Here is a 12519-nt window from a genome sequence, read left to right as displayed (position 1 = left end):
TGCTTTTCCAACTATATACCCCTGATAATTTCGACAAGTTGACGTGAGCAATATAAGAAAGGAATGAAAATGATTCCATACCTGAAAATTGTGCACTATTTATTATTTACAAATTACGTATGTACAATGTAACGAAGAGTTGAAGTATTTAATGGCTGCCTTGTTCTTGCACGCCCATAGACAAACTTTCGAAATTAGGTTGCTCGTTTGAAATCATCAGACGAAGACCCGACTCCAAATTGCTGTCCAACATACGCGTTCGGTACTTGTTCTTCAAATAGTTCATTTTTGAAAACGCTGCTTCGCACACGTAAGTGCTTCCAAAAAGAACAAGAGTTTTTCTGGCCAATTCTTGCAGTTTAGGATATTCAACTGCACTTTTCCAGGTATCCAGCAAATCTTCTTCGTCTTTAAATTTCTTGACTAGCTGCTCGTTATTTTTCAACTCAACCAGCTCCATTTGAAGACGTAACGGTGCAATTTCGGTTTCCACCAGATGTGGAAAAGCAACGATTCTGATTGTTTGCGAAATTTTCTCAAAATCTTTAAAACGGTTAGCGAATTCCTCCAACAGCCCGTCGAAAACGCCGGAAAATATATCGATTGGAATATTCCCAACATTTATTTCTTTGCTGTCAATCAGCGCTGTCACTTGCGGAAAATGAAAGAAATTGCGTTGCCTTAGATGACTTTTAAAGAGTAAACATTTGTCCCGGAAATCTTGTACTTTTTTGTACAGGAGACAAACTGTTGTTGTTTTTCCTTGCAAACTTTGGTTCAGATAGTTGACATGAGTTAGAAAATCCACCAGAAAAGCAAGAGATGTGAGGAAGTCAACGTTGATCAGGGGGCAGTACTTGTTTTTAAAGCCATAATATTCTGTTATTTCTTTTCGCAAAAGCAGAACACGGCAAGACGTCTCTCCCTGAGACAACCAACGGACGGAGGAGTGATAAAGCACATCCTCTGCTGACGTATCACTTGAGCTTAAAATTTCTTGAAATTGCCTGTGATGAAGAGCATTTGCCCGAATGAATAAAATAATACCATTTACGTCTTTCAGAACGTTACTTAAAGCAACGGATTTGGCACACAATGCTTCCTGGTGGATAATACAGTGAAGATTAACGAGCTCGTTATTTTCATGCTCCTTACATACGTAATCTGACAATCTTGTCACAAATCCTTGTTGCTTACCCGTCATGACAGGTGCGCCATCCGTGCAAATGCCACGAAGACTTTTTAAATCTAATCCGGATCGAATGCAGGCATTTTTGACTGCATCAAATATGTCTTCACCACGGGTGCGCGTAGCCAGTGTTTCCATTGAAAGAAGATCCTCACACAACTCAAAACTTGTAGATAGAGGACGAACGAAGACTAGCAGTTGCGCAGAGTCGTTGTTGTCCGTAGATTCGTCAACAGCGAGCGCAAGTAAACTTCCTTCTTTATTAACTTTTGCTTTCAGAGAGAGCTTGAACTGCTGAGCGATGTCAGATTGCCGGCGTTGCACAGTAGCGCGCGAGAGAGGAATCGATGAGTAATCTATTTCTTTGCCGGGATGAATGCATTTCACAACGTCCATGATACATCGCTTAACAAGTTCCCCATCGGAATAAGGCTTTCCTGCAACACCAAGATGATATGCCACTCTGTAGGAAGCTTCGCAACGATGATTGGTGGAGTGAACGAAAGACGAGATGCAAGCGGTTTGCTGACGTACACGCTTTTTTAAATTTTCGACACAGACCTTCCTAGACTCTCCATCCAACTTTGCATAGGCGTGTGAAAGATGCCGCTGAAAATGCTGCTTTGCATCATCCCCTTTTACAGTTTTAACGATTTGGCTGCAAATTAAACACTTCATGGTATGTGTTGCTGTCTGCATCATAAAATAATCCACCTCCCATTTGGGATTAAACGCCCTTTTCTCTTCTTTTAGCAACCTTTTGCGTTTCAGTGACATGACTGATTGAGTCCACTGTTTTGCTTTTTGACAAATGTACATGCGTACATGACAATTGACAATTTACAGACATGCTATCAATGTTTTGTGACGTCACCATCCGTATTGTTTCGCTTGGTCTCGCATGTAATTCAAAAGTTGCGGTGGCTGCAACAGTTACTACTCGCTACAGCGAACGAATGTGTACAACGCGGAAATGAAAATGGGCCTAATTAAAGCTTAACTCTTGAGTCCGCTTTAAAAACAAGTTTCAGAAGCAACGACGGCCGCCAATGCATGTATTTGCATATAAATGTGCACGGCCGCAAAAAATAGCGTCCGCGGCCGCATGCGGCCGTACGGCCGCAGGTTGTGCACCGCTGCTATAGACCTTGAAGATTTCCCCTTCAATTTATTTTATGGATAGTTTTGTCAATGCATATTTGTTTTATAATGTTAAACTACTAATTTTTTCTTTCTTTTCGTCACAAAATGTTTTTTTTAAATTTGCTACTTTTCCCTTCCAGGTAATTTTGGGATAGGTTTGTTAACGCATGTCGCCGAAACGGTAGTTTTTGATTTTTTTACTGCGTGTTATATTTCCTCACATAATTTTATGTCAGGTAAGTCTCCATGCCTTAACCAAGCGGACCAAAGTGACGCGATGGGGACGTTTTAGAAAGCCTTCCGAACGCGAGAAGCACGACACTAGAGGCATGTCGTTACACGGTGATTGCGGCAAGGCCACCTCTTCACTGCCTGCATTTTTTACATTTTTTTTGCCTCATAGGGATCAAGTCCATGCTCTATTTTTAGTTAGGGATTGACCAGTTGGCACAGTCAAGGTCAACGGGCTTAGACGGTAAAAGTTGTGCTGTTGATATATTCCATGCATGGTTTTTAATGATTTGGCAAGCTTGTTTACCGACATGCGTATAGCTAAACTAGCGTAAAATTACCGCATTTCCTTTTAGTAATCATAATCGACAGTTTACTCTTTCGTGTCATTTTTCCTTCTTTAGTTAAACTTCACCCATTTCACCAGTTTTAACGCATTTTTACGACGATTGACTGCGCCTATTCCCCACAAGTTTTCCCCTAAGCCGCGGCGCAAAATCGAAGCATCCACGTCCAAGCAACAAAGACGAAGTCCGTGGCAATGCTCGTCAATTCCCACTTCACGTGCTTCGTAAAGAAAATCGTCATTACGATGAAGTTATCTATACCTACGCACTTCAAGAGATGCAGAGAGCATGCCACGACGGACAACTTTATATGGGGAGGACTTGGATAACTGCGCGAGCATGAATCAGTTTTCGGAAAACACTTGTCCGGTGGGGAAGCTATGTAGGGATTTTGGCTTGTCGTAATTCAAATATTTATTGATATTTTGTTTAAACTTGGCCTTTCTACTCTTTTACATTTACACCCGTCTTTCTGGCGCCATCGCTAGTTATCTCGCTTGCGTTACGTTATTCAACCAGCGCTACTTCTTCTTAGTCCCCTTTGTCGCGTAATGGCAGCAATTATCTCTTTCTTTATGCCTCGTCTTTGATATCTCCCTATATATTTGCGACTCTTTCTACAAATAAAAAGATCATGGTTTTCGATCTCACAGATCATGGTTTTCAATCTAACAGATCACAATGTGATCTCACAGATTTGGTCTCATCGATCAGCACAGATCTCGGTTTTGTTACGACAGGACCTGCAGGCAGCATGTTGTCTCACCGGGACTTTTACTGGACAGGTTTGATGTTGCGGTCATGCAATTCCTTCAAAATCTTCCGACAAACCAACTGCGACCCTTCAACAATGTGGGCGTATGACGACGAAGGGTGCTTCTAAAATGTGCTCGTGCAACTATGTTCCGCTATGTTAAGCTATGTGTCGCTATGTGCAACTATGTGAAGCTATGTGGAGCTATATGCGTCGGTATATATGCAACTATGTGAAGTTATGTGAAGCTATGTGCAACTATGTGAAGCTCTATGCAACTATGTGGAGCTCTATGTAACAATGTAGAGCTGCGCGAGAAACGTCAAGACTGGATCACACAAACAGAGAAAAAGGAGGAAGCAAATTATGGTTCAGTAAGTCTGTAAAATGTATTTGCCTATGAAAGCAATTACCCGATGCTACGCAGGTGCAGAAAACGCCTGTGAAAGACCAGAGGGATGTTAGTTGACAAAAAAAATCGATGTTTACTTGTGGTAATGACAAAGCATACATTTCATATTCATATTCGAATATTAATGTAAATTTTTAATTTTCCCCTCGTTGGAAAGTTCAGCCCGTGATCTATTTTTGTCTGAAAAAAGTAAGTCGCAACCTCGTAAGATCGCCGAGTAAGCCGCGTTCAAACTTTTGTCGATTTTTTTTGTCAACTTACATCCCTCTGGTTGCGCTCAAACACAAAGTTCTACAAAGCTGGTTTATTGTTAAAAGTGGGTCTGTGTGTACTTTCGTTTAAGTTATGACATGAGTAACTCAGGTGAGACTGAATTTGCCAACAAATCAGAAATCTCAGTTCGCAGAGCTGTTTACAACGTTATTTTATTTTATTTTAATATTGTTTTTGGTGTTGTAGGCTTCTATTTCTGTTTGAAATGTGTTTGTTGTGGATTTAAACACAGTAATTATTATGGTAACAATTACAAACTAAATAGAGTTACAACTTTTGATTTATTTTTGCAGGTTAATATAAAATAAAAATGGATGATTCTGATCAAAAATCTACAACAGCCAATAAACTTATGCATCCTACACCTCATTCTGCATTTAAAGATAATTTAAAGAGGAGATTGAAAAAAACTTCATCACAACCAGACATAGAGGAACAAACCCAGCATTTTAAAGAATCTCTCACATTGGGACCAGTGTATAATGATTACATTAACAGGTGTTTTCCTGAAAGGACTTTCACAGATGGACCAACCACCCTTTCAAGGAATCCATTTATGAAAGTGGAGAAAACCAGTTTCAAACCAACTGCGGAAAAAAAATGTATTACTTATTATATAGAGTATTAAAATATTAAATGTGCTGTATCAGTCTTATGTCTACGAACTGAATTCTTTTGATTTGGCACTTTTAGGTGTAAATAAACCAGTCTTCTTAAAGAGTTCCTATCCCAGAGAATTCATTTCATAAACTATTAAAAACGCTTTGCCATCCATTGGTAGTTACATTATAACTCCTTGGAAAAAGTTTAATTTGAAAATTTTCAGGGCTATCTAAAGATTTTAGTAAACAAAGGCCAATTTCAAATCAAAAGGATGCCAAGTCAAAAGGATACTTTTACGAAAAGGTAAAAAAGCTATATTTGAAGATGACAAACATTTATAATGTCCTAGAACTATTAAAAAAATAATTTTTTCTGATTTATTTCACTTTTTTAGGCATTTATGGTGAAAAGTAGTGATGCACCGAAAATGCAATTTTTTATGTCATATGAATTCAGCTGAAAAAACTTTGGTATCCATTAACAAAACATGTATATACTGGATGGAATGTACTCCTATCATCCACTCTTTTTTTGGCACTTAAAGAATAACCCTGAATGTTATACCAACTGCAAAGTTGACTTTCATCATTTCTGTGACATTAAACAAATAAATCGAACACATTTATACAGTTTAAACAATGATTCTAACCTATACTAAACCTTGCATATCAGCAATGCATGCTGTAACATTTTCAGTTTTGGCGTAATTTTGCAGAAATGTTCAGCCAAAACTGAATTGTAAAAATCATAGTTTTGTCCAAAAAAAATTCGGCAAACCAAATTTTCGATGCATCCCTACTAAGAACCACCAGGGTCAATATTTTTTTTCAAATGGTGTGGTTTTCACCTTGTAAACAAAAATTTTTGCAGATTTTGCATTGGAAATATATTACTACTTTCGTTTCGACACAGCTACAATAGTTTATCTCCTAGATAGTCACTATATTATAGATAAAAATCCAAAATTTATTTTATGAAAGATTAAGAGAAATAATTTTGTTGCTACAAAAACGGTTTTTGGACGAGACAGGGGCTTGTTACCCCAGGCATTCCGATATAAGATTATGTGTGTCACCTTTTTTCAGAAGCCTAAATCATCTAGCAACAAAGCTTTAAAATCAAAAGCAGCATTGAGCAACTTTTCTAACCTTACTGAGGAAGTTTATTTGAGTAACTGTGAACTTACTATGAAGGATATTGAGGAGCTGTGTGAAAAGATTGTTGGATTACCAAAACCAGTGAGAATTGTTTTTATGAAGCATGATGTTTATTTTCAAGTGCAGAAAAACCTCCATGCAGGTGCCATTAAATCTTTACAGCTCTCTTACATTGAATCCAGTGAATGATGAAGTCTAATTAGTCAACCTAAAAAACAAAAACAAAATACCTCGGATTCTTATTTTTGACCAAATTGTCTGACATCCAACAGTTGGTTTATTTCATACTTACAATATTTTAAATCTTTTTCCTACCACACGGCCTTTACATCACCACTAGTTTCTAGTTTACCTTCCAAGCATTCTCGACTACCTTTGAAATTATTATTATCATGCAAGGACAACTGTAAAGCAAGATTGATAATAATAGATCTTTCTTGGCTATGAGCAACCCTTTTTCATTGAGTAAAATTTATGTATTTTGCACTCCTGTGAGAGTTCCAGTTGTTCAATTTATGTCTCATCATAACTGAACAACGCAAAGAAGTGAAGCAAAATTTCCAAACACACTGTTTACACAAAGAAGTGAGGCAAAATCCAACTGCCATGATTCGGTGTTTGGGGTTAACAAACACACTGTTTACACTCTTCTCTAAGAACTTATTTTTTACAATTCTGCCAAAAAAAAAATTGGTTTTTACATTTCTCTGCGTTCCTCAATTCACTCCCCACTAATTATGCACAAAACACATTATTTTCTGTTATTTTTCCTAGTGTAGTGGTTTATTCTTATTACTTTATTTTTATGATGACAAAATCATACTGTCGCAACTGAATATTTCTAGTATACTTTTTAATGCATGTTAAACAAAATCTATAACATAAAATTTGGATATAGCAGAGGTGTATAAATAATTAGTGGTGATTTGTCCCATTTTTTTGACTGCTGGTTTAAAGGAAAAAAATAATTGGGTGCCATATGCCATGTCATTATATTTTGTATGTTGTACTAATTGTTTTAACTTTGATACTTTGGTTGTTGAGTTTTTTGTGTTTGTGAAATTTGAGTTTAATTGTATCACATCACCTTTCATTTTTATGAATTTTTACTTTCAGCTGAAGAAACTCAACCTCTCCCACAACAATATTGGAGATGAAGGTGGATATCAACTGGTAATGTGCATCCACAACATTGAAGAATTGGAAGTGGAAGGATGCAACCTAAAAGACTTTGCTCTTCTTCATCTATCACATGGAATTGCAAATTTGCCAAAACCTGTAAGTTCACTGTTTGTGGTGTGATTGTAATATAATCCAAATGTTCTTTATTTGCAGACTATGCTGCTTGTGTTTACTTCTAGTAACTAAGTTCAGGCATGTATTATTTCAAAGCCTTGTATATTACAAATACAAAATTTTCTTCCAGTTTCTTTCTTAGGAATTCAACAAATAGGAATGCTGAAATTTATTACATAATTTAATGAAAATCCACATTCCATCGATTTCTGTTCTTATTCCTAATAGCTTTAAAGAAGAATTCACATAACATTTTTTGTTGCAAGGTTTTGTGCTGACAACCTCCAAGTTTATTTGTGTATCAGACCAACCTTATGCTGCTCATACACTATTATATTCAAAAAAAATTAAGAATTCCCAGTTCTAGCTCTAAGTGATTTGAATTTATTTTATATTTTTTTTGTGAAAATCAGTGAATTTGTTTTTTTGTCATGACAAGGCATGTTTTTTTATTATCTAATGGGTATAGTGTGTTGCTTATAGTGATACAATATGCCATACGTTGGCTAACCCTGGTATATATTGCTAGAAAATTGAACCACAGTCTAAAAAATTTTTGCAGTGGATAATAGGCAAAGAGTCCTAAAAGAACATTCAATTCAAATGTTGAGTAAAATTATTTTGTTTTTAATGATTACCTAGTTGGCATTTTACAAACTATCTATGTTTGTTGTTGTTTCTGGGCTCAACGTATCTGGAAAATACAAGGAATTTTTCATTTTCTGTTCAGCAGTGTTTTTAACATTTTCTGGTTCATGACACCCTTTTGTGTGCAACATAATATTTTGGACTCTCTTTTATTCGTTTTTTTAGAAAAAATACATATGTTTATGTGAGAATGGTTGCTGTAAGTTTATGGCCAACTTCTAAATATGTTATTGGTTGTTTAACAAACCTCCTCTCGACATTACATTAAAAAATCTTTGTCCCCTTCAATACCAACAACATAAAGTTGAATCACTGTCAAAATGTGTAATGATCAGTTTGGCCCTGTTTGTTTCAACGGATTCTCATTGTGACTAAACTAACTCCATTTAATTGGACAACCATTACACTACAACTGCCGAACAATCACTGCAATCTGATCATAGTGAAACTGGTTAACTTTTTGTCAAGGGGTTTTCTGATAAAACCACAGTGATGTCAAGTTTAAGAACTGGATTAAAAGACTTTTTCCCTTCTAGTGACCAAGAAAAGATTTAAGCTTTTGCATGACAAGGCAGAATCGCTCAACTGCACAAGTTTTACTGAAACTGTTTTTTTTTTATTTGTATCAAATAAGTTAATGTAATAATTGCAATGTTTTTTTTTCTTCCAGCTGAAGAAACTCAACCTCTCCCACAACAATGTTCGACCAAGGTGTGGGCGCGAACTGGCAAATTGCATCCACAACATTGAAGAATTGGAAGTGGAAAGATGCAACTTAACTCCCGGCACTCTTGATTATCTATTACAAGGAATTGCAATGTTGCCAAAACCTGTAAGATCACTGTTTGTGTTATGATTGTAATATAATCTAAATGTCCTTGCATTTATTTGCATGCTATGCTGCTTATGTTTGCTTCAATTAGCCAAGTTTATATTTGTATCATTGTAAACCATTCACTTATTTGATAGATACAAAATTTTCTATTTAATTTCTTTGTTAAAGATCCAACCAATATGAATGCTGGAATTGAATACATGATTTAATTAGAGTCTACACTTTATCAAGTTTCTTGTTAATTCCTCATAACTTTAAAAAAGAATTCACATACCTTTTTCTTGCAAGAATTTTATGGTGACAAGCTCAAAGTTTGTTTATATAATTATTATGGGTGGCCAACCTTATGCTTCTTATGCACAAAGTTGTTCATCAGATGTGCCACAACCCACAACTATCATATTGTTGAATCCTTTTTTAATTTTATTTTAAATTTGAGTAATCCTAGTTGTGGCTGTAAGAGATCCGAATTTCTTTGATACATTTTTCTGGAAATCAATGATATTTTTCATGAGAAATGCATGCTTTTTCATCCATGGGGTAGAAAGCATAGTCTGTAATGATGCCGAATGCTATAGATATTCTACCTCTGGTACATATTGTTGCAAAAGTGCAACACGGTTGTAATATTTTTTTGTTAGAGCCCAAAAAAGCATTGAACTAATTTATTTTTAAATAATTACCTAGTTGACATTTTACAAACAATCTAACTTGTTTTATTGTCTGGGCCCATCGTATCTGGAAAATGCAAAGAATTGTTCATTTTCTGTTCAGCAGTGTTTTTACCCTTTTCTAGTTTATGACCCCCTTTTGTGTGCAACATAACATTTCGGTCTGTTTTTTTGAACATTTATTTTGAAAAAAAGGTATATGTTAATGTGATTATGGTTGCTGTAACTGTATGGCCAACTTATAAATATGTGATTGGTTGTTTGACAAAGCTCTTATCGCCATTACATTTAAAATTCTGTGTCCTCTCCAATACCAACAACATAAAGTTAAATCACTAACCCCGTTTACATGACGGTTTAAGACGGCTTCGAAGCTGACTCGCCGATCCGACTCTCTCGTTTTCGGCGAAGAGAAAAGGGCAAGCGTCTTAAGCCGTCTCGGCCTTACATGGAGAGTGGTTTACGGGACAGCTTAAGCGATTAAGTCAGCATAAACCCAGTTGCGACAAGTGCCGCGAAGAAGTTAGGATTAGGTAATTTGTTTATGAGGTTGTGCGTTGAGGGTTTGCTGTTTACAATAAACCTTAAAAGTAATAAACTAGTTCTAGTACAACTACGTGAGTATGCTCTATGCTGCAGGGGCGAGAAGGATGTGCTTACTCGAGTTAATTTTGATAAATACTGCGCAAGTGTTAAATGAATTGTACAAGCATCAAGATACAAAAAAGCAACATTCGTTTTGAGGACCTAAGTTGCATTTTGGAGACCTGAAGGAAACAAATGCATTGCAGGAATGCTGACACTTGCTTGAAAGAAGAATGCACTTGTGTTGACTGTTTTCATTTGCTGCTGGATGTGCTATAATATAACAAGTCAATGCAAACTGGTTGTTTATTCATATTTAGGCTACTGCATCTTATTTATGCAAGGATTATGTGAACAACAATCAACCATAAAATACAAAAGCAGGCTTATGTAAACCTTTTGTTTGTCAAAAAAACAACAAATATGACAAGAATGCCATGACACAAGTTTATGTTATGTAACTATCACATCTTCAGTATATTTGTTTCAAATTAATTAACATTGGGCTGGTATGAAACATTCCATTCAGTCTTTTCTGACACTCATTTGTACATGGGATTACGGGATTAGACAGCTTCTGAAAAGGATCCTGTGAAGAAGGACAGAGATAATTAATACCACTAAACATGAAATTTTCACTTGAATAATCTTACCATGGTGTTGTTGTGAACACATTCCAGGAAAATGCAGCCTTTTAGTTTAATCAGAAATTTAAAAAATATGGGTTGCAGCAGGCTTTCTAGTTAAATCATCTTTTATATCTGGCAAAGTAAACTCACATTATAATCAAGGACCAATTTGCAGCAAGCATTTGCGTAAACTAACTGCCAATAACTTTTCTCTGCATGCTTAGATTAGAAATATTGATAATTTATTTAGTACAGAGTCTGAATTTACAGCCTGTCAGCCCGAGACAGCTTAACTTAAGCTGACTTAAAAGCCCCATGTAAATTCGTCGTTTTCGCGCATCGAATTTGAAAATCACGTGACCCGGTCATGAGTCGACTTGATGCTCAAGTCGACTTGGCCATGTAAACAGGGTTACTGTCAAAATGTGTAATGATCAGTTTGGCCCTGTTTGTTTCAACGGATTCTCGTTGTGACAAAACTTGCACTAATTTATGGGACAACCATTACACTACAACCGCCAAGCAATCGCTGAAAACCAAACATAGTGAAACTGGTTACCTTTTTGTCGAGGGGTTTTCTAATACGACACAGTGATGCCAAGTTTATGAACAGGATTAAAAGACTCATTACCCTCGTAGAAGCCAAGACGTGTTTCAAGTTTTTCATGAAAAGGCAGGGTTGCCCACTGCACAGGTTTTACTTGTTGATCACAGCTATCATATTGAAGTCATTTTGTTCCCAGTAATTACATCAACCACCCTTTAGTAATTACATATTTTTTCCATCTTAATAGTTAAATTTATTCTGCTTTGGTGTGCTTATATTGTTGGCTTTTATGAAAGCAGTGACTGTAACACAAAATTTTTACTTGTAGATTTTTGACATTGCAGTAGGATTTCTCAAAAAGTTTTATTCTCATTGTTTTAATTCTTCGACATTTTAATCACTGCTAATTGATGAAATGGGCCAGTGGTGTGATACAAATATTTTTGCATCCGTTATCTCACTAGCAGCATGCCATATAGTATCTGTGGGATTATAGTGCTTGAAGTGCAACATAGGTCCACACATTTGGTTAATCAGTTTGTTTACGCCCAAAATTCCAAGAACCAGTTTGAATCCCACCACTGAAATGGGCGATTGTTGTTGTCAAAGTTTCATTATTTTTTTTAATTCATTTCATTTTGTGATCCTCACATTTTTATTTATTTTGTTCCAACTTTCATATTGGTTGCACATTTTTGTGTGTTTGTGAAACTGGATTTTTGTATTGTATCAAATAACGTAATAAAATAATTTCAATGTTTTTTTTTCCCACCAGCTGAAGAAACTCAACCTCTCTCACAACAATATTGGAGATGAGGTGGGATACGAACTGGAAAGGTGCATCCACAACATTGAAGAATTGGAAGTGGAAGGTTGCAATCTAACTCGCCATGCTCTTGTTCATCTATCGCATGGAATTGCAATGTTGCCAAAACCTGTAAGATCACTGTTTGTTGTGTGATTGTATTATAATCTAAATGTTCTTTCTTTGCAGACTATGCTGCTTGTGTTTACTTCTGTTAACTAAGTTCAGGCATGTATTATTTCAAAGCCTTGTAGATTACAAATACAATTTTTTCTTCCAGTTTCTTTCTTAGGAATTCAACTAATAGGAATGCTGGAATTGAATTCATGAATTAAATTTTCGTTCTTATTTTTATAGCTTTAATAAACAATTCAAATAACATATCTTGTTGCAA

At 36.0% G+C, this 12519-nt stretch overlaps 2 protein-coding genes across 9 annotated transcripts in view; one reads left to right on the top strand and one right to left on the bottom strand.

The window, feature by feature from the left end:
* Positions 1-148: 148 nt before the first annotated feature.
* LOC145913614 (general transcription factor II-I repeat domain-containing protein 2A-like) lies at positions 149-1966 on the bottom strand. The gene is made up of 2 exons (XM_083001340.1): positions 620-1966; positions 149-565 (listed from the first exon to the last, which is right to left on the bottom strand). The coding sequence occupies exons 1-2, from the start codon at positions 1964-1966 to the stop codon at positions 149-151; spliced, it is 1764 nt and encodes a 587-aa protein (XP_082857466.1).
* A 2366-nt stretch (positions 1967-4332) lies between these two features.
* The window catches only part of LOC145916138 (uncharacterized), a 62695-nt gene continuing 54508 nt past the window's right edge, over positions 4333-12519 (top strand). For 4 of the 8 annotated variants that reach the window (XM_083002782.1, XM_083002779.1, XM_083002777.1 and 1 more), the window contains exons 1-7: positions 4333-4439; positions 4643-4951; positions 5176-5255; positions 6038-6190; positions 7226-7387; positions 8724-8885; positions 12096-12257. In XM_083002782.1, the coding sequence (XP_082858908.1) occupies positions 4660-4951; positions 5176-5255; positions 6038-6190; positions 7226-7387; positions 8724-8885; positions 12096-12257 (1011 nt within the window). In that variant the 5' untranslated portion in view covers positions 4333-4439; positions 4643-4659. The remainder of the gene's footprint in view (positions 4440-4642; positions 4952-5175; positions 5256-6037; positions 6191-7225; positions 7388-8723; positions 8886-12095; positions 12258-12519) is intronic. The other 4 variants (XM_083002783.1, XM_083002778.1, XM_083002781.1 and 1 more) reach the window with 4 other exon arrangements.

The sequence above is a fragment of the Ascidia mentula genome, chromosome 1 (genome assembly GCF_947561715.1).
Source record: "Ascidia mentula chromosome 1, kaAscMent1.1, whole genome shotgun sequence".
Classification (NCBI taxonomy): Eukaryota; Metazoa; Chordata; class Ascidiacea; order Phlebobranchia; family Ascidiidae; genus Ascidia; species Ascidia mentula.
The sequence above is the reverse complement of the archived record's forward strand: the minus strand, read 5'-3'. Positions and strand labels throughout refer to the sequence as shown.